Source organism: Exophiala mesophila (genome assembly GCF_000836275.1).
Source record: "Exophiala mesophila strain CBS 40295 unplaced genomic scaffold supercont1.6, whole genome shotgun sequence".
Classification (NCBI taxonomy): Eukaryota; Fungi; Ascomycota; class Eurotiomycetes; order Chaetothyriales; family Herpotrichiellaceae; genus Exophiala; species Exophiala mesophila.
Genome location: NW_015622509.1, coordinates 3,042,280 through 3,064,838, shown reverse-complemented (window position 1 = coordinate 3,064,838; position 22,559 = coordinate 3,042,280). Strand labels below are relative to the sequence as shown.

Here is a 22,559-nt window from a genome sequence, read left to right as displayed (position 1 = left end):
CCTTGGACACTTTTTTTTCAGGCTTCTCCAGGACGAGTATGATGTAGTACTACGGGACTAAGTAATAATGAATAAGTAGGTAGCGAGTTGCCTCTGCCTAGGATGGAGAAGCACTTCCGCCTTGTGCGTGGGACTTGACCACCCCACATTTGACGTCCAGTAAGTACGAACTGGAAGTTATTAGTGCCAGCATACAAGTGTGACAAGGTACGAGCCACATGGAAGTGCTCTCGAGCAGCATGTCTAAGGCAGTCAACGTAAAAAGGAACCTGCAGGTCGAACCGTAGAAGTATGGGGATGGCCATCCGAGCCCCGGAATTTACATCCACGACCACGAATGACGGGAAAGTATCGGGGCATCTACATACAGTACTAAGTCAAAAGTTTGCACCCCCCACCAAAATTACCGCAACTAAGAAATGATGCACCTCGCACTCATTTTTGTACTACACAGCCATTATTTAGTTAAATTGGTATTAAAGATATGCTAAATATAGCCAATTACTGCTAGAACGTAAATATCCAGTTTTGCGCGTGGTTCAAGTCGCCTAGTGGCGTGTATACCAACCCTTTGCATGAATCACCTCCTAGATCCTTCCTGGCATTGACCGAATGCAATTCTCGATTATCTCAGGTTCAATGAGGTGCCACTCCTTGCAAATGATATCCGCGAATTCATCGAGAGCCTCTTGAGACCTACTGATATCCCTGAAGTCAGGATATCGCGTAGTAATGCGCTGTTTAAGGATCGCCCAGAGATTCTCGATCGGGTTCAAATCTAGCGAGAATGGCGGCCACTTTAGAGTCTCTACCAACTCCTCCTCTAAATATTCCTTAACGATATAGGTAGTGTGAATAGGCGTGTTATCCTATATAAATATCCGCCTAGGTTCATAGACTGCAGGAATTTATTCGCGGAGTAAATCGCAGTAGACTTACGCAGTTACACCTCCTCGAGGACTCTTTAGATCACCGTGTAGAATCACGCAATCCGAGGCTTCATTTGCCTAGATTGAGGCCCAAATCATGACTGAGATATCCTTTCCTTTAGTATATGGCTCAATTATCTCTTTATTCCACTTCTATTCTAGTGTACGAAAGACCCAAACTCTTTACTTTCCTTTACCTCTTTCGAGAGAGCACTCATCGCTAAATATCACCCTTTTCCAGTCATTATAGGTCCATTCCGCGTGTTACCGAGCAAATTCAAGGCGCGACTTTACAGCCTAAGGTGAAAGAAAGGGCCTCTTTTTAGCTATCTAGTGAGATATACCGTGTTCTTTGAGTAATCGCCGAAAAGTTAACCTACTAAACTTTAGGCTAGATTGCTCAATAAGCTACGTGTAGGTAATCTTTGGATTTTATCGTATAATACGGAGAATTGCACGCTCATCACGATAAGTATAAATATAAGGTCGTCCGATTCGTGGTTGTGAAGTTCCATTCGTTCGTAAATGGGCCCTCGAAATAGTCGTACGGACAGTTTCTCGCGGAGTTTTGAATACTGATGCAATTTTGCGAGTTGATACCCTAACGGCATGCGCACCCACGATTTGACCGCGTTTATAGGGAGTTAACTCTCTATTTGAGATGGTATTAGGGTCAAGAGAGCCTAAAACGCGTCGTGGCGTAGGCATTGAGGAAATCTAGTTATAGTAGTGAAATATATTTAGAGGTGTAAGTACAAAAAACGCGTGACGCGGGTGCAAACTTTTGACGCCCCACTGTATGTTCTAATATGTTTAAGGTTGTAGATATGCTACGGAGTAGCATGCATACCTATGTAGATGCCCTTGATACATTCCCTGTATGACAGGCTAGACATGGAATGTGGAAGAAACCTCAAAGTGAGGGAGGGCATGCTTAGCTACCTTCAGTATCTAGGTAGGTTGGTACCTAGAAGCCTACCTCTACCAACAATTACTGACGTAGGTACGCATAAACAGGCGTATCCCCAAGGTATCTTTGTACCTACAGCTTCTTTCTTACGCAAATGCAATTGAGCACTAGACTTTTTGCCCCAGCATGCGTCATCTCAACGCCCATTGTCCCAAACTTGCTGTTTGTAGAGCAATGGGTGATCATCCGAGTCAGTCCTCATCTCAAACTGGATGACTGCTGTTGACGGACAGACACACATGTGACGCTTTGATGTCACTCGGAAACTCCGTCCTCAAACCACAGTCAATCTCCTTAACCATGCGGAAAGTCTAGAGTCGAATCCTGCCGTCAGTTGGCATGTCACACACATAAAGACCTTATTCCTGTCTCTGTCGCTTGGCGCTGTGTTGGTTCCAGTCACTTCCTCCAAAGTTGGGGCCGCCACCCTGATTGAACATGCCGGGATTAAAGGAGTTACCCTGAAATCCTGCTGGGAATCACAAGGACCAAGGTCAGTTACTGATTGATAGGGACTGGCATCGCAACAACTTACCTCCCATACCCATTCCAGCCATCATGGGATTCATACCCATATTGCCCATGCCCATACCCATGCCCATTCCACCGCCCATTCCCATCATGTTGTTCATCCCCCCGCGGCCACCGCGCATGCCACCCATGTTTCCACCGCGCATCGAATTGTTCATCATGGCCCCTCGGTTGAATGATCCAAAGGTATTGTTCATACCTACGCCACCTGGGAAACCTCCTCCACCGTTGTATCCACCTGCAGTCTGAGTGTAGCTGCGGTTGTTGTATTGGTTGTGAGATCCACCGTGGCCTTGGTAGTTTCCTCGGTTGAACCCACCACGGTTGCCACGGAATCCTGTGTGGCTTCCCCCATAACTGCTTGGTCCATGTGGACTGGAATTGTACGCTGTTGAGCCTCCTCGTGCCGGTCGCTCATCTCTTGCTCGAGCAGGGGCATCTTTAGGGAGTGTCTTGAACGGGTTGATCGAGGCGTTGGAGAAGGTCACGCTGTGTTTGCGCGTGCTGGGTAGGCTAGTAGCGATCGCTTCGATCTTGTGTTTGGCCGCAGTTGCTGCTTGAAGTGATGAAAAGTCGACATATGCTTGACTGTAAATCCACAACGTCAGCTTCGTGCCAGGCCCAAACTTGGCCAGGGAAACCGAGCCGACTCACCCTTTACTCTTGCCATTGACTTTGTGCTCACTGAAAGTAATGTCTTTGAGTTCACCTTCGGCCCCTGCGTCATATAGCCAGCCCCGGATATCATCTTCTGTGGTCCACCAATGCAGGTCGGAAATCATGAGCGCATTTGTTGCACCATGGTCGACTTGTCGTTCATCCGACGATTCCTTTCTTTTGACACCTTGTGGAGCTGAAGGCTTGGGAGGGATCTGGTGAGGGTTACTTGTTGCTTCATGCTCAGCTTTGACGGGCAGAGACGCCGACTCGGTGGTGACAGCGTCCCCTTCAGGGCCAGGCTGTGGTTGCGACGCTGATGACAGGTTTGAGTCTTCTACTAGGTTTGTATCATCCTGGCCAAGATCAAATACCACCTCATCTTCGTTGTCGTCTCTGTAATCAGTATTATCGGCGCCTCCCGTCTCTCCGCCACCTTCTCCATCGCCTTCTCCGTCACCGTAAATGTCAATGTCAAAATTGTCCTCTTCAGTTGTCATGTTGGGACACGGTCAAGGGAGATGCGAGAAAAAAAGTCGTTACTCGTTTGATGGGTTACGAGCAACTTGAAGACGAGGTCGACTGCCTCCACATGTGAAAGGTTCTAAACGCGAATGTGCTGAATTAGCATACATGACCACAGAAAGGGTGATGACCTTGAATCCGTCGTGTCCAAGTCAGACATGTAAATGAGATGTTGCAACCTATGGCGCCTTGTCTCCCTAACCGTACCGACAAAGAAGGACGTACATGACTGTAGGAGAAATCCGAAATACACGATCCAATCATCAACTCCGATGAGACATGACCTGGGAAGCAGACCAGCTGTTTCTTTGTGAAACACGATAGTAAAGTACAAGATATGGAAGCGGTCTGTCTGAAGGAAGAGACTATCAAAGCCTCCGCATTCAGTGTAGGCTGCTGCGTGTTTGTCGGCAGAGCCTGGAAGTCTCACTCGAACTTCAGGCTAGAAATGGGATAGAGGGAAGGCTGCGCGAGATCAAAGGGTTCGGGGGTCGAGATCGAGTGCGGATTCGAAGGAGAAAGATGAAAAGGCGGGCCTTGTGGAGAATGGAATTGAAATGAAGGGATGTGAAAAACAGCGTAGTATCTACGAAAGGATAAGATGTGGTGGTTGGCAATTGGGAACTGAAGATGGAGACCTGGAGGCGCAGTTTATGATGTCTGTAGGTGGTACGAGTATACTTTTCCATAATCATACCCGTCTTAGGTTAAGGCACAATGCCGGAGCCGCCTCCACGCCAAGGCAAATAATGTCCTCTGACAGCCCCCTTGGCCTACCCAAGGCTGGACATAGTGCCTGAGTGTGCCCATAGCACAGTAGGAAATAGGCTGAGGCTCGCCCTGATGTACCCCATGAGTCTTCAATCAGGGGAGGGAAGTCCAGGCGACCAATAATGGTCACAAACCCCGTCTTCTACTTAGACCCAAAAGTAAGGTAGCTGCGCTGTGTCCTGTAAATGCCACCTATCTACACTTCACTCGAGAATTTGTCTAACATCAGGTATTCCAACAAGCTTGTCCGCTTCAACATTAATCACTCTCTCGACTCTACATCACACCCACCCTCTCCTGACATATCCTAGCGACCGTTTGCTTGTTCTCCGCCAAAGCCAGTCCCGGAACGACCTTGTCCTCTAATTGCGCATCCAGACGCGCAACACATTCCAACATGTCTGATCTACTTCAAGAAATCGCAGACGTGCCCAAGGAGTTTTTCAAAGATGGCACACAGTTCATCAACAGATGCACAAAACGTACGTCGACCACCCTCTCTTCTCATATCATCGCGACAGTGGCCGACCACCTGCATCTTCTGCAGTGGTGACCATGCTTGTCACCATGGTCACCGACGTGAAATCCTTGCTGCACTCTTCGTCGCTCCCTTCCTCGCACTAACTCTTTATCTCTCTCCGTTTACAGCCGATCGAAGGGAATTCATCAAAATCTCACAAGCTGTCGGAATGGGGTTCCTCATCATGGGCGCCATCGGCTACATCATCAAGCTGAGTATGTTCCTCCTACCACCCGCGGTCTCGCAATACCTCAAGCCATTCCCCAAATCTGGCCGTCCATCATTGTTAATGTTTCTCTCTACTACAACAGTACACATACCGGTCAACAATGTTCTGGTAGGATAGCGTGTCACAACAATCGATACGATCGGGGCCGAGGGACAACACAAAGTGTGCTTGTGCAAGGAGAAGATTGTATGAACACGATTCTCAGCCGGCTTCGTCCAAGTCGGGAGGAATCGAATCCTGTCCCTGTCTGTTTTTTGCTCTTCCAATTCTATCCTCGAATCCCGACCTAGTGACGCGCCTGCTCGTCCCTTTCATGTGCCTCGTCCCGCTTTGGATTTGGCGTGACATACTGCTTATCTCGACTCTCCATATTGCTCCATGCGACCAAAACTGCCAGAAGAATCCACCGCACAAGGTTCAATTGCGCCAGTGGGAACCGCATGTCCTCGATCATAACTATGGCTCGTCATGTATATTACGCGTGTGTCCAATTTTACCTGCCAACCCAAAATTAGGTCCATTACCCAACTCCAAACTCGTGATGCTCATCTTTTGGACAACTGCATTCGAAAATACCCTCCTCTTCACTGAGACCCGATCAAGCTGTGTGCCCAATCGACCCGCGCCCAGTCTGCTCACTCAAACCGTAAAGCGCCATCATCACCCTCTACTCCTCTTGGCCACGCTGTTCGTCGAGCCCACCGACTCAAATAGCCAAACCACCCAGGGGTCCACCAGCTCGCTAGGGTCATGAGCCAGATCAATAATCCTAGCAGCCCTTCCCTGGTCCATAGGCGTCACCATTGCCCCGGAAGTCCAGGCGTGTCGTCATCATCGTCACTCTGGACATTGGCCTCTCCAAATCGATTTGGCCGAACAACTCGGGACCTCAATCGGCCCACACCGTCATCCCTGGCGCCACGTGCCCGCAGCGACCCTTGACCCATGCGTTGTAGTCTCGTGTCGTGAGTAGGCCGTCGTCCTGATTTGGAGTCCTCTCGGCGGTCCAGGCGTGCATTGTAGGACAAGCCCATGGGCGGGTCGCCGTCGTCATCGGCAGCACCATCTGTCCAGCTGTGCAGAGACACCGTTCCAGTCGATGAGCCGTAGCCGTTCCACGAAGTCGCTGCTCTTCCGTCAGTAATGATACCCCGATAGCGCGTAGGACATGGATTTCACAACTCACCAGCCATGATTGGCGCACTGGGGCTCCAGCTCGCATCCCTCACACAAGTGCTCCATGAAGAACTCGACCGACCCGTCATTTCATAACCATACACATCGTTCTGCGCCCCCGTCATTGGCCTTGAATTTTCCGTGGACTTGGCCACATCGATCTTACCCTTAACCGTTCCATCCATGTTCCATATCCACACTCTGCCGTCCTCGCTCCCAGAATACACGTATCTCGAATTGGATGACCCTGGGGGCGAAAAGTGACAGCGAATTAGTGTTCGGAGGACAGAATGGCCTCGGAAAGTCACCACGGAGCAGTCGTGCGGGTTGGGCACAAAGTCGTCATCGTGGTACTGCGAGAAGCGATAGTCAAAGTTGGTCGTGTATTTGTGGAGGTTGATCGATTCCACCTCGTTGGGGGACAGCATTTTGCGAAGATCCCAGAGTTTCATGGTCTGGTCCTTGCCGTTGGACAAGACATAACGGCCATCGCCTTTGGAATCGACATATGTCAATCCTTCGGTATGACCGACGAATATCCCTGCCGGGCGACCATCAGCCATGGACCTTCGGTCCCAAACTCGCAGCGTTTGGTCGTCTGAGCCGGAATACAGAATATGTGGGGATAGCTTATCGCCAAAGCACACGGCGTTGACGTCGTCATCATGGTTGGATAGACGAACGATGGATTGGCGGCGATCGAGATCGTAGACGACAACGCTATGGTCGCTGGTTCCGGCCACAATCTCCCGGCCATCACCGGAAAAGCGAAGGCTCCAAATTCCGAAGCCGTGTCGACCCATATAGCCATAGTTCTGAGAGCCCATAGCCGAACCAGGAGCGAAATTGGTAAAGTCGAGGATTGTGTGGTCATTGTCATCGTTGGGATCGGTGGTCGCGAGGCAGACGGCGTGACGAATCGACGAATATGCGAGGAACCTGTTGTCGGGGGAGAGGGTGGCATCGGTAATGGTCCATTGACCAAAAGGATAATCCACCGTCTTGTAGTATTGCCATTCGTACGGGTTGCTGGTATCGTACATTCTCACTTTGAAGTTTTGAGTACAGCTAAAGAAGAAATTGCCATCGTCCGAGTACTGGCCACAGTAGGCACGTGAGTCGTAATGGATGATCTTATCGGCCGTTGTATTGTTGGGAACCATGTCTTGGGCAATCAGGTTGTTCTGCCGACGGAAGCTGGAGCGGGCATCTACCCCGAGTCTGCGCCACATGAGCCTTTCGCTTACATTCTTTCGTCGCTTGCGGTGGATGTCAACATGATGGTCCTTGGAGCCGTAGATGCCTGTCTTCATGAGGTGCTGACCATGTTCATTAGGGACTTTGGGCCAGCGGTCGGGGCCAGGGATGGTCCTGCGACGGCGGGGGTTGCGGCGGGGGTTGCCGAGCCACTCGTCAGAGTCGTCATCGCGAGCATAGCGGGCAGAGGGGCGGGCGATGGCACGGTAGCCTTGGAGGAGCTGTCGGAGGGGATTGTTGGTGCCAAAGAGCGTCTGCAAGTCGGCATATGTCACTAGAAGGAGAAGGGGTCAGTGGGAGATGCGGAAATGTTGATTGCAGCCACATATCAAGATGACAGACATACATGTGGTTTGCTCAGTTTCGGTAGTATTGCCATCTTGTTCATCCTGGTCCGTGTCTCCATCGGCGGCATCTTGAAAGATGATCTGGATGCCGGCCAAATCTTCGGGCGCATCTAGTACCTGGTGAGTTTGACTGCGGAGAGAGAGATTGTCATGAAAGAACTGCACCTACCTGTATACTCAGTATTACTGTCGCTTGCTTGCGTACTGTGGTCTTCGTCGGTGGCAGGGGCAAAGTCGACGTCACTGTCCCCGTCTTCATCGAAAAGGTCGAGGATGTTGGGTGGCGAGGGACTCAATCCTTCACGGGGATCATTGGGATTGGACATGGTTCACTCGAGCGGGCGAGAGAGGGTACGGTGAGGATGCATGGAGGTAGAAGTGAACTAAATGTAAGCAGAGATCGCCCAGAGGTGTAGAGTCGTGCAGGCAGATAGTGTCGATAGTGGGGTGAGAGGGTGAGTGGGTGATTTAAGAATTGAAGGTTATCATCATCGCTCATGACGGCTCATGATTGGGCCGAGGTAGTCTAGCGACGGCACTTGCGGAGAGTTTATGTGGAGGTTTGGAGGGAAGGAGCGCCGCACGCGCCGTTAACTCCGGGAAGGAAGGCGCCATGATGAATGTTGACGTGATGGTCTTGGCTTCTTGGTTGGAGCCCTTCCTGCAACTGCCTCTCCCTCAAGACAACATCTTGTCTCGAATTTCGGAGCACAACCACTCTTGTATTCCTTGTCCACTACATGTCCGGCCTATCCCTTCTCGTCGTCGAGAGTATAATCAGATGGGTACAATTAGATGGACTGTCTCTCCATCCTACCAGCCTGTTTGCAATGTCACTGGTATAGCAATGGGTAGCAGACCCGAGGCCCAGATCCCCAGAGATCATGTATCAACTTCCAAGTTTCATTTCAACCACATTGGTAGGGTGGATTATCCGTTACTTGCCCGCGTGTCAGTACGGTCCTGCGGCTGGGCTCCTAGAACCCAACCCATACCCGACACAAATGCATTCGTCACAGTGTCGCGCTTGCGAACCCGTTCACCTATAGCCGTGTGATCTCCCTGCTGATCTAATCCATAGGGCTGTGGCAGAGGAGCACTGTTGTCTCGGATATTGAGGTTCTGCAAACCCCCTGTGCCAATAGGGAAGAAGGAGCTCTTCCGGAGTGCGGTAGCTGCGCCCTTTGCAACGTCGAACAAGCCCATTGGGGCATGCTCTTCGTATGAGATTCCCGGAGCCGCGCCCGGCCAGCCACGGCGTGCCATAGTTTGCTTCGATTCCGCTGCATCAAGTTCCCGGTCATCGAGGCCAAAAGACCCTGGTATTTCCCCGTCGGCACGGGCATCAGCTGCACGTTCTTCCAAAACTCCCTCTTCTCTCAGCGCAATCATCTCCTCCTCGTGTCGTCGCCAAGTACCAAGAATCTCCGCCAGACATTCTCCAACGGGCGCTAAAATCAACGCGCGAGACAAAAGTTCCATCCGCTGTGCCAGGTTCTCAATGCGAGCCTCCAGATTCTTTGGCGACGTCGATGGCCTATATTTTCCTGCTGCGAAGGCCGCCCTCCAAGACGTGTCGTCTGAGTATTCAGGAAGCGTGCTGTTTGAGAAACGGGTTGTGATATAAGAGTAAGCCGTGTTGAAGTCATCCGCTGACAATGCCGCTTCAATCGCCAGTCGCGTGATCTCGTGTTCAGCCTCAATCAGCCGAATCTGAACAGGTTCTAAGGAGTCCTGAAGGGAAGCCCGGCTGGGTAGGTGTGCGTGCACGAGACTTCGTCCAATCTCCAAAAGATCGTCTAACTTGGTATATGCTCTATGATCCTGTTCCAAAACCTTTGCGATCAAATTCAAGGGGTTCTTTTGGACTCGAATAGCGACAGGCCGGAAAGGAACGCCGTGCAGCAGATCAAGGCGATAAAATGACAAGCGATGTGTTGCTTTGATGAGTTGATCAATGTCTTGAAGCGTTGCACTTTTGGGAAAATGTGGTCGGAATGTTCGTAGCATGTCATATGCGCTACGGAGACCGCCACTGTCACGGTTCCCGTCGCTAGCATTGTCGTATGACTTCAAGATGGCGGCTGCAATCGTGCTTTCGACATCTTCAACAGTTAGGTAGGGCATCGAATTGTCGATGTAAAGTTCTTTGACCACATCATATCGCCCGTGCTCCAAAGCGGCCACAAGTAGCTGCATGTCCATAAACCTGGGTGACAGATGGGAGAAGATGCCCAAAGGATTGTGACCTTGCTCTGTTTGAGATGACATGCGCCAATCGTGCGCTTTTAATAGTCTGGCTTTTGCAGTGGCCCAGTCAGTTGGTTGCTTGAGAGCGATTCGCTGCATCATCTGGCGAAACTTTTCTCTCTGCTGTCTTTCTGTGCCGAACACGCAAAGTCGGGACAGGTCCGTGATCGTAACAGGTAGCTCAAAATCTAGCATTAGGTCTGCCGTATCGAGCAGGTGCTGCAGTAGTTGCAGGGAAGATATACTCGGCGTGGTCAAAGGATTGCCCGGGGTCAAGAGGGCCGTGAGAAGGAGATGCGACTCTTTGAGTGACTCTGTAAATGTCGCCGGCAACCTACTATTTGAGTCGGGAGAAGCAATATCGAAGATCTGAAAGTCGCACTTTGTTGCCACCTTGCGGAGGACGTTTCGAGCACCCGCGGTGACTTCAGGAGAGATTTTGGAGCTCGCATATACCATTGCAATTCCAGTCTGCAGGAGCCGGAGCACGACCTGGGGCAGGGATTTGGGATTGCTGTCTGCTCCAGTCAGGTTGGCTGGAGGACCATCCCATTCCACAAAGGCACTCGCGACGGTGGCAAAATCGTCAACACTCGCGGACACAAACCAATCGTTGACATTGTTCCATGAAGCATATTCTGAATTGGCCGATGGTTGTTCAATCTTCCTTCTCTTCCAGTTTCCAGAGCCTTGAACCCAAGGGGTCACAACTTCGTCGAGATCTCTTTTGAGCAATGGAGAGGAGTGCGCATTTCGAGCGAATTTCAATAGTTGGCTAATGCCATCTCGCCCTGAAAGGGTTTCAACATCTGAGAGAAGGAGCATGTCGGTGGATTCAGGATACAGCTCATATTCAAGACGAGCATGGGGGGTTAGACATGATTGATACCAGGATGTCAATACAGGGTCTAGGTCGAGAAAGCATTCGACGAAGTTCAGAACGGCTGGAGTACTCCCGATTGAAGCCAGATGGTGTGACCAAGTTACGACAAAGTTCGCAAGATTATTGTCGGTGGCAAGGATCGGTTCTTGAGGAAGTGGAACGAGTTTCAGGATTCGACAGCGGCGTACGGCCTCGTGGTCTGAGGTTGCTGAAATGAATGGGTCGATGGAGATGGCTTTGCCATGTTTGGAAGGAGGAAGGTCATGACTATGCAGGCGCTTCAAGAAGCTCGCGAGCCTAGCTTGTACGGAGTCATTTGTCGGATAAAATGAGAGAACAAGTCGGTAGATAAGGGTGATTGGCAAAATTTCAGTGTGCTGGTGCTGCAAAAGAAGCAGGTCCTCGAGTTCGGCAGCAGAGGCCAGCTGCGCTGCTAGTAATAGGATATGCGCATCCGACAACTTGTTGAGATCCGACATAATGTCCAAACCGTAGACATGACGCGTAAGAGTGCGGTCACGAGGCTTGAAGAAGCCAAAGGGTTAGCAGATCATTATGACTGCGTCAACTGTAGAGCGTAAGGTCGAGGAATCTGGAGGGTAGTGATGCAAGCCATGAGGGTAAAGTATTCTAGGGAATGACACGTTTTGTGATTCCCTGTAGTCTTCACATAAGTCACGTTGATGATATGTCGCAGATGTCACTTTAACGCCACTACTGCGCAAGACCAGTCTAACCTCATCTAGTTAGACCACAACGCTTCCTCGTTGCTAGCAACTTTTAGATAAAACATTCTTAGCCCCAATGCCCAGCTATCACTCACATTAGCAGGCACTAATCCTCCCAGGTAGCTGCTACTTGCCCGCACTGTCAAGCCTAACCACACCTGCAGCTCCAATAAGCCAACGCCGCCTGCTCCTCAGGACTTTACAACAGCTACCCAGGGCTTCTGATTTACAAACCTCGAACTCTCAGACTACAATTGCATGATCTTCAACGCGCCATACATATAAAGCGGCACTATGGCCTCGGGCTACGGTATCAATGGAGGTATGTTTTGGGGCACTCGGAGTTAGGGAGCTATGTCAAACCAGCTATCTTGTCCTCACCATGTCAGTTGGACTTGTTCAATGCTGACCTTGCCTTACAGGCATCTCTCGATGCTACTCATTCTGGCAGGAGTATATGGCTTGCTACGTTATCAACCAGAATGACCCCGACGCGAGACAACGGGCGGTTTGCGCTCCCAGACTAGAGGACTACTACGAATGTCTCCATCACAAGAAAGAGGTTAGGGTCACATGGCTCTCTGTATGCTTACATCACTGATTACGGGTGTTCACCACAGTATGCTCGAACACTAGCTATCCAAGATGCTCTGAGAAAAGCTGAAGCCGCCCATCCCCGTGAAAACGCGCCAAAACTTGGGCAGATCCGGAGCTTAGGACTATTAGGCAAAGAAGAAGATACAAAGGCCATACTGGGGACTTCATAACAGAGAAAATGAAAGCAAAAATCCTAGGCGGTCTGGATTGTACACATGAGATGGATGCGTCAGGCAGAGTAGAAGCAAAATATTGCATTCAAGACGAGCCTCCTCAGATCAATTCTTTGAGAGTAAGGGTTTTCTGGGGAGGCCTTTTCAAAATCGTGCTGGCTCAATGGGAAGAAGGCACTTTTCTTGCGATTGAAGAATCGAGAAATGGATGGCCTTAAAATCACTATCGGCGACAATTGTTGGCGAGGCGCAGAAAGCAGTTCGACATCGTTTGGGTGTCGACCTATGGGCTGCGATACACCGTTGCTCAACTTTCAAAGGAGCTATCTCCCACGATAAATAGATAGCAAACGGGACCTTGAGATGACTTGACCATCACTACCGCCGTAGCAGAAGATACATGAATGAACAGCGGAGGCTGCCATCAAACGCAAATTTCCACACCCAGACTATAAAAGAAAGACGAGAATAGGCCGACATGTTCCCCCGAATTAGGTGTCTACGTATCATCACATCATTGACACTTCTGGAAAGAAGAAGAGACGCTGCAAACGATGTCGCTCTACAATGCCTAGGCTGGTACGGCTAGGCATGGCGTTTGAGCGAATCTTTGGTGGTGGTTGTACGTAGTCATCAGAAACCTTTGCGCTGGGGGTCCATGAGCTATTGACGAGAAGACATACAGAGATTGCGAGGAACAGAAGTCATAAAGGCAAGTGTGTTTGTCAATGAGTTGTGCTAGAGTATCATGTTAAGAGAAATCATGGTACTCTTCGTGAGTATGAAAGGCGCGCAAAGTTGCTTTGGAGGCGTCCATCAATGCCAAGGCCCAATGAAAGCTTGAAAGATGCTAGTGCAGACCGACGGCGCACTTGAAGTCGAGTCGCGGGTTGGATGGGACGCCAGAGGCAGGGGCACGCCTGGCGCATTACAGCCTGCACTGACAAGCGAGCATTTAAAGATTTAAATGGGTTCCAGACCCTCAGTGCCTCAAATAACCCTCAGAGCGCCTTCTGACCAGATTTTCAACCTTTCACTGACCACCTCCACCTCCACCTCCCAAACCTCCCAATCCCCCTCCAGTCCACCGGCCGCGCCTGCCTGCAGCCACAGGTGTACACCAGCCTCTGGAGTGGCACTTTCCTTGCAACAGTCGCCCATTCACCCACTCCTTCTCATTCTCATCCTCACTCTCACGTGTTGCCTTTTTCCATTTCCACCCAACTCAGGATTAATTTTTCCCAACCGCCACGCATCTCATCCCAGACGCATCTCCATTTCATCAAACATCTTGATACTCGCCCAATCAGATCCAGGCTTCAATTCTGCGGCAGAGTGTTTAGCTTCTTTCGTGTCGGCGACAAATTGATGGCGCCAGCTCTCCGCCCGATCTTTTCCCTGAGGCAGATCTGGTTGCAGGACCGCTTTGGCATAGCTGTGATTCGCTATTGCTAAAATGGCATCGTCAAGGTATGAATTGTGCTACTGAGTTCCACTGGACTGAGCTAACCCATGTCCATCCAGACTCGATCGTCTTGTCACGTGAGTTATTCAACCGCCCCACACCCAAGGGCCACGAGTCAACACCCAGGCTCTCCCTGACATGACCACAACCCACTGACAAGCACCTTTAGGCTACTCGACAAGGGCAGCACGCAGCTCATCCGGAACACCGCCGCCTCTCAACTTGCTGATGTGCAGAAACAGAACCCGGAAAATCTGTTTGCGCTTCTCGGCCGTGTTCTCCCATATCTCCAGTCCAAGTCATGGGATACCAGAACAGCCGCTGCAAAGGCCCTGGGAGCCATCATTGACAACGCCCCAAAATTTGATCCTAATGCAGATGACCCAGACGCCGAGTCGGATCCGATTAAGGCTCAGGATCCGCCTCTCAAGGAGGAACCAGACCATCCCCCGGATGACCTGTTTGAGCTTGACCATCTTGATATGAGAAAGATCCTGAGAGGCAAGTTATTGCTCGGTAGTGCTGGAAAAGAATATGATTTCTCCATGGCGGGGATGACCCCTGCTCAGCGGCTTGCCCACCAAAAACAGAGCCTGAACAGCCGTCTAGGCCTCGCTGGAGAATATATTGAGCATGACCTCGTTACCGAGAATGACTTTGCGGCTAGCTCGCAGAACAAACCCAGCTCGCCCTCTGGCACTATTCAAGTCGACACTAAGACCTCCCTAGACCGATCAACCAGCCAGAGCAACGGCTCTCCCCTCACCGTAAAGTCACCAGATGGCACCCCAGTCGATGAAACCGGCCTCAGCAAGCGTCAGCTCAACCAGCTAAAGCGCAAAAACAAGACTGCTGCAAAGGCTGGGGCCAGTAAAATGAGGGTTGTCGATCTTTCAGGCCGACGGCCAACAGAGGCAGCCCAGTCACCCATGGCCGCTGGACCCTACCCTGTCAAACTGAACGGCCATGAGGGTGCTAATGGTGATATTAAGACAGACTTCTTCAACATCAAACGTGAAGGCCCCGATGATGACACTGCCCTCGTGTCTGAGTTCAAAGGAGATGTCGTTCCCGAGAAACCATTGATTCAACCAGATGATGACAGCGCGCAAGATTGGCCCTTTGATGTCATGTGCGACTTTTTATCAGTCGACCTATTTGACCCCAATTGGGAAGTCCGACATGGAGCCGCCATGGGTCTGAGAGAAGTCATGCGGGCGCATGGACGTGGTGCCGGTCGACATTTTGGCAAATCCAGAGCGCAGAATGACTTGGACAACAAACGATATCTCGGCGATCTGTCGTATCGACTCCTTTGTGTTTTGATGCTAGACAGGTTCGGAGACTACGTCAGCGATACAGTCGTCGCTCCCATACGCGAGTCCATTGGTCAAACTCTAGGCGCTCTCCTCTCTCAACTACCCGATGAAAGTGCAATGTTGACGTACGAAATCCTTCAGCAGATGATAGACCAAAAGGACATTGGCCAAAGCCCTATTTGGGAAGTCTGTCATGGCGGTATGATCGGCTTAAGATATTTCGTGGCGGTTCGAAAAGATCTGCTCCTCCAGCACAACACAATCATCGATGGGGTTGTCTCCGCCGCTATTCGTGGTTTAGGACACATGGATGATGATGTCAAGTCTGTCAGTGCTGCGACCATCATTCCAATCGCTGGCGAACTCACAAAGATGAGATCTGATGCACTGGGACGACTCATCTGCGTCGTGTGGGACTGTATGCTTGACATGCAGGACGATCTGAGTGCCAGTACTGGGGCTGTGATGGATCTGTTGGCAACTCTCTGCTCATACGACGAAACTCTCGAGGCCATGCGAGCAAATGCAGTCCATGATCCAGAGCAGTCCTTTGACCGGCTCGTTCCCCGACTTTATCCCTTTCTCCGACACACCATTACCAGCGTGCGCATGGCTGTTTTGAAGGCTCTAGCAACTTTCATGAACGTATCCAACGGGAGTCACATGGATTGGATTGATGGACGTTTGACCCGGTTGGTTTTCCAGAACATGCTTCTGGAGCGAAACGAAGCCGTACTCTGGACCTCCTTCGATGTCTGGCAAGCCTTGTTGGCCTCCGTGGAGCGATCTCCCCAGCACAACTTTCTTTCCAGCATCGAACCGCATATACCGTTCATGCTCAAAGCTACGATCCAACCTATCGGCCAGGAGCGAAGTCCAATTCCCATGGACACGAGTCTTTTGATCAAGCCGTCGGGAGCTCCCATGACTGTCATCACCAGCAAACACGCTCATAGCCAAGAACCAGACCATCAGCCCAAGAAAAAGCGCAAACTTGACAAGCCCGAATCGAAACAGCAGTTGTCGCACAACACTGACGGCCACATGCTACACGGCGAGGTTGACCTCGTGGGCACTGAGGTTATGATCCGCAGTCGAATCGCTTGTGCGAAAGCTCTAGGCCTGCTCCTCGGCAAGCAAGCCGCACCCCGATTCAGTTCTTACTGGACCAGCCTGTTGCCCGATGTCAATTCACCGAACTCCAGTTCACGCCTCTTTACCGGTCTTGTATTCGAAGAACTGGCTCGAAATCGCCAGGTCGCCCCCGACGACTTGCCAAGAATTCTGGCCTCTTTCCAGGCTGTTCTCGATGACGATGGCAATCATTGGTATTCTGACATAGTTGCGTCTCTTCAAGCTGCTCGTGGACAATGCGTCTCTCTGGTCGGAGCATTCCAGACAAACGCTCATGTCCCCCGGGACAAACTGCCCGCGATTGCAGTGGTATGCCAAGGAGAGAACGGCGCAGGGCCGAAAGCCTTCTCGCTTGCCGACGCAGAGCGAATTGTCACCACCGATTTTGATCGGCTTTTGAAGGGATTGACTGCTTCTCAACGAATCTCCGGAGTACAGTACCTGAATGACGCCCGCGCAAATGCGATGACGGCTGTTGAAGAGGCGAAGCGGGTGAAGAATGGGCGTGACCAAGCGATCAAAGCCTCTGTTGCCTCGATCCTTGTCCGTCTTGGAGAGGTACCCAAGAAGCCTGGCCAGTTGATTAAGAGCATCATGGACAGCATCAAGGGAGAGGAGAATGAGGAACTGCAGGCAAGGTCTGCTTCAGCCGTTGCTGCTCTGATCGACTTTTATACGCACAGCCCCAAACGAGGTCCTGTGGACAAGTTGGTCTCAAACTTGGTCAAGTTTACTTGTGTCGACACGGCAGAGACCCCAGAATTTATCCCCAATGCCTCGTTTGATGATGTAGTTTTATCTCTGAGGAAGGAAGAGGACAGAAAAGATCATCCTGATGCTGCTCGGTTCGAGCAAGAAGCTAAAGAAGCGAGGATAATGAGGCGTGGCGCAAAGCGTGCATTGGATGACCTCGCCGTTGCCTACGGCGCAGATCTTTTGCAACGACTCCCTGTGCTCAAGGGACTGATTGATGGTCCGATTGAACAGCTCATCGGCCCTACAGATCCAGCAACATTTGAAGTCGATGGCGAGCAAGGCCAGACACTTGTCGATGCCTTTTCAATCCTGCGAACCATGGCACCCTCCCTGCATCTGTCTCTGCACCCATGGGTCCTGACATTGACCCCTTTGATTGGGAAGGCCATGCGCAGTCGCCTCTCTGTCATACGCTACAGTGCTGCCAAATGTTTTGCTACCTTGTGCAGTGTCATTCCTGTGGAGGCGATGACCATGCTTGTCAAAGAGGTTCTCCCGAACATCAGCAATCCTCTTGATCTCAGAGACAGGCAAGGCATAACTGAATGTGTCTATCATCTCATTCAAGTTATGGGCGACAGAATACTCCCATATGTCATCTTCTTAATTGTGCCTGTCCTTGGCCGGATGAGTGATGCGAACAGTGACGTTCGTCTACTGGCGACAACCTCGTTTGCGACCCTAGTCAAGCTAGTTCCCCTCGAGGCAGGCATTCCAGACCCTCCAGGGATGCCGGAGGAACTGTTATTGGGTCGCGAAAGAGAACGAAAGTTTATGGCGCAAATGCTGGATCCCAAAAAGGTTGAGCCTTTCACCATCCCCGTGGCAATAAAGGCCGAGTTGCGATCATATCAACAGGACGGCGTCAATTGGTTAGCCTTCTTGAACAAGTACAATCTCCATGGAGTACTGTGCGACGACATGGGCCTCGGCAAGACGTTGCAGACACTCTGCATTGTTGCCAGTGATCATCATCTGAGGGCTGAGGAGTATGCCAAGTCTCAGGCGCCTGACATGCGGCGTCTCCCGTCTCTAATCGTCTGTCCGCCAACACTGTCGGGCCATTGGCAACAAGAGATCAAGCAGTACGCACCGTTCTTGAGTTGCGTCGCTTACGTTGGCTCTCCCGCGGAGAGAGGAAGCCGGCGTCGGCTGCTCGAAACTGCCGACATTGTGATCACCTCGTACGATGTATGTCGAAACGATAATGATGTTCTCCAGCCGATCACATGGAACTACTGTGTGCTCGACGAGGGACATTTGATCAAGAATCCAAAGGCCAAAATCTCGCAGGCAGTCAAAAAGCTGATGAGTAACCACCGGCTCATCCTCTCGGGCACTCCAATTCAGAACAACGTGCTCGAACTATGGTCGTTATTTGATTTCCTCATGCCGGGATTCTTAGGGACCGAGAGGGTGTTTCAAGATCGATTTGCGAAACCAATTGCAGCAAGCCGCAATGCCAAGTCGTCGTCAAAAGAGCAAGAGGCTGGCGCGCTCGCAATCGAGAGTTTGCACAAACAAGTACTGCCATTTTTGTTACGGCGTCTCAAAGAAGAGGTCCTGAATGACCTGCCTCCTAAGATTTTGCAAAACTACTACTGTGATCTAAGCGAGCTCCAACGACGTCTGTTTGAGGACTTTTTCAAGAAAGAACGAACCACAGTGGAGAACAGCGTTGGGTCAACGGACAAAGGCGCGAAGCAGCACATTTTCCAGGCGCTGCAGTACATGAGGAAGCTGTGCAATTCACCTGCTCTTGTCGTCAAAGAGGGTAATAAGCAGTACGATGCTATTCAGAAGCAACTGGCTCAATCAAAATCTAACCTTCGAGACATCGCGCATGCTCCCAAGCTTGGAGCGCTTCGTGATCTCCTTGTGGATTGTGGTATTGGAGTCAGCAACGAGTCGAACGACATATCGGCAACCAACTATGTGTCACAGCATCGGGCGCTCATCTTCTGTCAGATGAAGGAGATGCTTGACATGGTGCAGACCGAGGTATTGGGCAAACTGCTGCCTGGGGTGCAATACCTACGGCTAGATGGCAGTGTCGAAGCGACCAAGCGACAGAATATTGTCAATCAATTCAACAATGATCCTAGCTACGATTGTCTCCTCCTTACGACGAGCGTGGGCGGGCTTGGGCTCAACCTGACGGGAGCAGACACGGTCATCTTTGTTGAACATGACTGGAACCCACAAAAAGACATTCAAGCTATGGATCGGGCACATCGGATTGGACAGAAGAAGGTTGTGAATGTCTACCGACTGATCACTCGGGGTACACTGGAGGAGAAAATTCTCAGTCTGCAAAGATTCAAGATTGATGTTGCATCAACGGTGGTCAATCAGCAGAATGCTGGACTGGGAAGTATGGAGACGGATCAGATATTAGATCTTTTTAATCTGGCAGAGACATCGGAGACGACCGGAGAGAGTGGCAGTGGGGGCAGGGAAGAAGACATGGTCGATATTGAGACGGGTGAAGTGAGGAAGAAAGGCGAGAAGGGTTGGTTGGACGATGTGGGCGACCTCTGGGACGAGAGGCAATACCAGGAAGAGTTCAACTTGGACTCTTTCGTCCAGAACCTACAAAAGTAGCAGGCGACGGCTGCGACATAGAGCACGGTATGTACCATTATGGGACGGGTCAGCAGTTGTACTCGACATTGGATTGGGATGGGCGGGAAGTGACAGGCTTCTGACAAACATGTGTCTCGACTATAAAAGAATAGATCTCAATCCCTGACCAGGCGTGGCGTGGCGGTTAGCTTAGCGATGGAAGGGTAGGAAACAGGACCTTTTGCTCTTCTTTCCTCCGATATACACCTGCTCCAGTGACAACGACGGTCCGACGTCCATATCTAAAGGTTAGGGCCATGAAGTTGGTATGTCCGTGCAGTTGGTGGGTCTTGTCCGACATTGAAATAGCTTCTGTTGGAAGTGTAGAGGGAGAGGACGTAAAGACGATAGTGGAACGAGGGACTTTTTGTGTGAAGGATGAATGATGCACAGTCGCACCTTCCAACTATGACTGTTGTCTGTACTTTCCTCCCCAGAAACGACCGCGTCGCGTCTTGAGGGCGAACGTTTATCCATTTTTACAAGGCACCACACACCTTTTACCAGTTCTTCAAGCCAGTACACACACCTCATCTCGTGGGCTGGACCTTTCCTTTTCTTGTCAGGCTAGGGAAATGGCGGTGATTACGCCCAAATCTCCCTTGCATGCTCGAAGTGAAGCATCGAGTCAAGCATTCTCTGTCATTTTCGCAGCCATTGCGCTTCTCATCATCCTTGTGTGTGCCTTTTGGGGCTTTGTCTTGCCGAGACTTCGTCGAAAGTCACAACGACATCGATCTTTTCGAAGCACTGCAACTCAGTCGTATCAGGATGATTACCATGATGAACCACACTATCTCAACCACCCACCGGTTTTTCACAGCTCTCAGGGTAGACTGAGTCCTGGCGTGCGGCGCTACAATCCTCGAACAGAGTCGCCCTTCCCCCGTGTTTTTCTAGGCTCAGCACAGAAGCCTCTCGTCCCTCCTGTTTCCAACACAAGTCCTACGACTAGCAGCCATGACTTGTTTCTCCCTTCAAGAGAAGGATTCCCACCCACCGACCGAAACAGACCTTTGAATCAGACGGGTTGCACTCACAGGCATGGTGCAGAAAAAAATGACATAGAGATGCTATTGTTTGGCCCTGAGACAGACGACATCCTCCCAGTTCCAGAACCATTAGTGCTGAAGCCCAGGCCCGCCGGGAGGCCACCGCCCTTGACCAGGCAGCTTGAGAGGTTTCCGATGCCACTCGACATCTCGCGTTCCAGAAAACCGAGATTGCACTTCGGCCCACGCTCTCCTGCCTGTGCAACTAGTGCTGTCATCCTGAGGGCAGATCTTGCAGATTGCCCTCGCAATGAACAGAATCTGACTGAGCCATCAGCATCTCCAGCATCAGGAACAACAACGAAAATGACAAGGATACAGCAGCGCATGAAAAAAATTCCTGATGCGTCTCAAAACCTTGACGACATTCTCTATGACCCTTTCGTTTTGCCCAAATCCCAAACAAGTAGGAACAAGTCACACTCTCTACCAGTGAGTGCCGCGCTCAACGAGCCTCGGCCGAGGAGATGGAGAGGGCTTCTTCGAGCAGGAACTGTGACAAGGCCCCAAACACCCGTAGCGGAAATGAGGGACGTCTTTGACAAAAGTTCATCCGCTTCCAAAACGGAGGACATGTCGAATCAAATCCAGCAGACACCGTCGGTCCAGTTGTTTTCGAAATCAATCGTGTTCTCAACGCCACCAACCTCGCCATTGTCAGTCAATGATGAACGCATGCCTATATCGAGAGACTCATCACATGGCCACGGCATTGTGCAATACACGCCACCCGCCGTCTGGAGTGATGGCAAGAAAAGTTTGGTTGAGATGTTTTGCAGCCGTTCGGACAGTGTAGCACCCTTACGGCCCCAAACCTCTGGAAATCGAGAGAACTGGAGAAATAAGGGATCTGTTCCGAACCACGGGACAAGACATGGTTCGAGACCAGCGCGCCTCAGTCTGTCGGTTCTCAGCAATTTCCGAGCTGCCAATATTGGCGGTCGTCGTCACTCAGCTTCGTCACTCGCAACAACGCCCAAGCAGCTAATCTCTACAGTGAAAGGAGCCAACAGTGTTCAAGCAAGTAGCACTTACAGTCGAGATGCCACGGCTTTGGATTTCTCTGACAGTCCCGTGCGTGGAGTAACCCAAGTGATCGAGAATCTCCACACTACAGTCGAGCCCAAGGTCATCTGTATGGAGTTGGTAAGGTCCAAGATCGACAATTGGGACCTCCATACAGGCACTCTCGCGCCGCCAACAATCAAGTCCCAGGATCTCAAACGTGCCGAACCAAATCTTGGCACTCGGGATCTCACAGGAATTGAAGTAAGACCAGGACCCGAATGGGTATAACTTTGTAAGTGGCTAGAAGTCGGAAGGCTAGACGGATGAAAGGGAGTGGAGATTGATCTGGTGTGGGAAATACTTGTCCATGTTCTATTTCTCAGGTAGACTGAAAAACTGGCAGTGCAGTTTTGCCATACACACGGGTCTGTGCTAGGGCAGAATCAAATTGAGCACGGAAATGGACAATGTCGGAGTCATCGAGGTCATTCCAAAGCGCAACTGGCGGATACCCTGACAAGGCACTGAATGCCTGGGGCCTCAATGGCACCAGCCACTGGATTAGCATAGCTCTGTGGCAAGGATAATGTCTGATTGAGTTTACGCCCTCGCTACGCATATATAGATGGACCAGCAAGGTAGTGTGTGCTGGTGACG

General features: G+C 50.9%; 6 protein-coding genes across 8 annotated transcripts; 3 read left to right on the top strand and 3 right to left on the bottom strand.

The window, feature by feature from the left end:
- Window positions 1-1,842: 1,842 nt before the first annotated feature.
- PV10_08952 lies at window positions 1,843-4,263 on the bottom strand. Of its 2 annotated transcripts, XM_016374043.1 has the most exons (4): window positions 3,838-4,263; window positions 3,085-3,691; window positions 2,435-3,018; window positions 1,843-2,371 (listed from the first exon to the last, which is right to left on the bottom strand). In XM_016374043.1, exons 2-4 carry the CDS (start codon window positions 3,585-3,587, stop codon window positions 2,259-2,261), a joined length of 1,200 nt encoding a protein of 399 aa, XP_016220954.1. In that variant the 5' UTR covers window positions 3,588-3,691; window positions 3,838-4,263; the 3' UTR covers window positions 1,843-2,258. The 2 variants fall into 2 exon arrangements, with proteins under 2 accessions (XP_016220954.1, XP_016220953.1); XM_016374042.1 differs by having other exon boundaries at window positions 3,085-4,263.
- Window positions 4,264-5,929: 1,666 nt separating this feature from the next.
- On the bottom strand, window positions 5,930-8,238 carry PV10_08951 (uncharacterized protein; the record flags this gene model as incomplete). Its single annotated transcript, XM_016374041.1, has 4 exons — window positions 5,930-6,258; window positions 6,319-7,839; window positions 7,912-8,022; window positions 8,082-8,238. 4 exons carry the CDS (start codon window positions 8,236-8,238, stop codon window positions 5,930-5,932), a joined length of 2,118 nt encoding a protein of 705 aa, XP_016220952.1.
- A 604-nt stretch (window positions 8,239-8,842) lies between these two features.
- Window positions 8,843-11,524, bottom strand: PV10_08950 (uncharacterized protein; the record flags this gene model as incomplete). Its single annotated transcript, XM_016374040.1, has 1 exon — window positions 8,843-11,524. One exon carries the CDS (start codon window positions 11,522-11,524, stop codon window positions 8,843-8,845), a length of 2,682 nt encoding a protein of 893 aa, XP_016220951.1.
- A 360-nt stretch (window positions 11,525-11,884) lies between these two features.
- PV10_08949 lies at window positions 11,885-12,990 on the top strand. 2 transcript variants are annotated; one of them, XM_016374038.1, is made up of 3 exons: window positions 11,885-12,095; window positions 12,196-12,335; window positions 12,394-12,990. In XM_016374038.1, the coding sequence occupies exons 1-3, from the start codon at window positions 12,068-12,070 to the stop codon at window positions 12,538-12,540; spliced, it is 315 nt and encodes a 104-aa protein (XP_016220949.1). In that variant the 5' UTR covers window positions 11,885-12,067; the 3' UTR covers window positions 12,541-12,990. The 2 variants fall into 2 exon arrangements, with proteins under 2 accessions (XP_016220949.1, XP_016220950.1); XM_016374039.1 differs by having other exon boundaries at window positions 11,885-12,335.
- A 559-nt stretch (window positions 12,991-13,549) lies between these two features.
- Window positions 13,550-20,060, top strand: PV10_08948 (uncharacterized protein). Its single transcript, XM_016374037.1, has 3 exons — window positions 13,550-14,013; window positions 14,068-14,085; window positions 14,178-20,060. The coding sequence occupies exons 1-3, from the start codon at window positions 14,000-14,002 to the stop codon at window positions 19,819-19,821; spliced, it is 5,676 nt and encodes a 1,891-aa protein (XP_016220948.1). The 5' UTR covers window positions 13,550-13,999; the 3' UTR covers window positions 19,822-20,060.
- Window positions 20,061-20,417: 357 nt separating this feature from the next.
- Window positions 20,418-22,190, top strand: PV10_08947 (uncharacterized protein; the record flags this gene model as incomplete). Its single annotated transcript, XM_016374036.1, has 1 exon — window positions 20,418-22,190. The coding sequence occupies one exon, from the start codon at window positions 20,418-20,420 to the stop codon at window positions 22,188-22,190; it is 1,773 nt and encodes a 590-aa protein (XP_016220947.1).
- Between the last annotated feature and the right edge of the window lie 369 nt (window positions 22,191-22,559).

Excerpts from the sequence above, each read along its gene's own strand:
- PV10_08952 (XM_016374042.1), bottom strand. The coding sequence starts at position 3,587 with ATGACAACTGAAGAGGACAATTTTGACATTGACATTTACGGTGACGGA. Across the intron at positions 3,019-3,084 it reads GTCAATGGCAAGAGTAAAGG|TCAAGCATATGTCGACTTTT; the intron begins GTGAGTCGGCTC and ends GTGGATTTACAG. Across the intron at positions 2,372-2,434 it reads GGCTGGAATGGGTATGGGAG|CAGGATTTCAGGGTAACTCC; the intron begins GTAAGTTGTTGC and ends TGTGATTCCCAG.
- PV10_08949 (XM_016374038.1), top strand. The coding sequence starts at position 12,068 with ATGGCCTCGGGCTACGGTATCAATGGAG. Across the intron at positions 12,096-12,195 it reads GGGCTACGGTATCAATGGAG|GCATCTCTCGATGCTACTCA; the intron begins GTATGTTTTGGG and ends CTTGCCTTACAG. Across the intron at positions 12,336-12,393 it reads GTCTCCATCACAAGAAAGAG|TATGCTCGAACACTAGCTAT; the intron begins GTTAGGGTCACA and ends TGTTCACCACAG.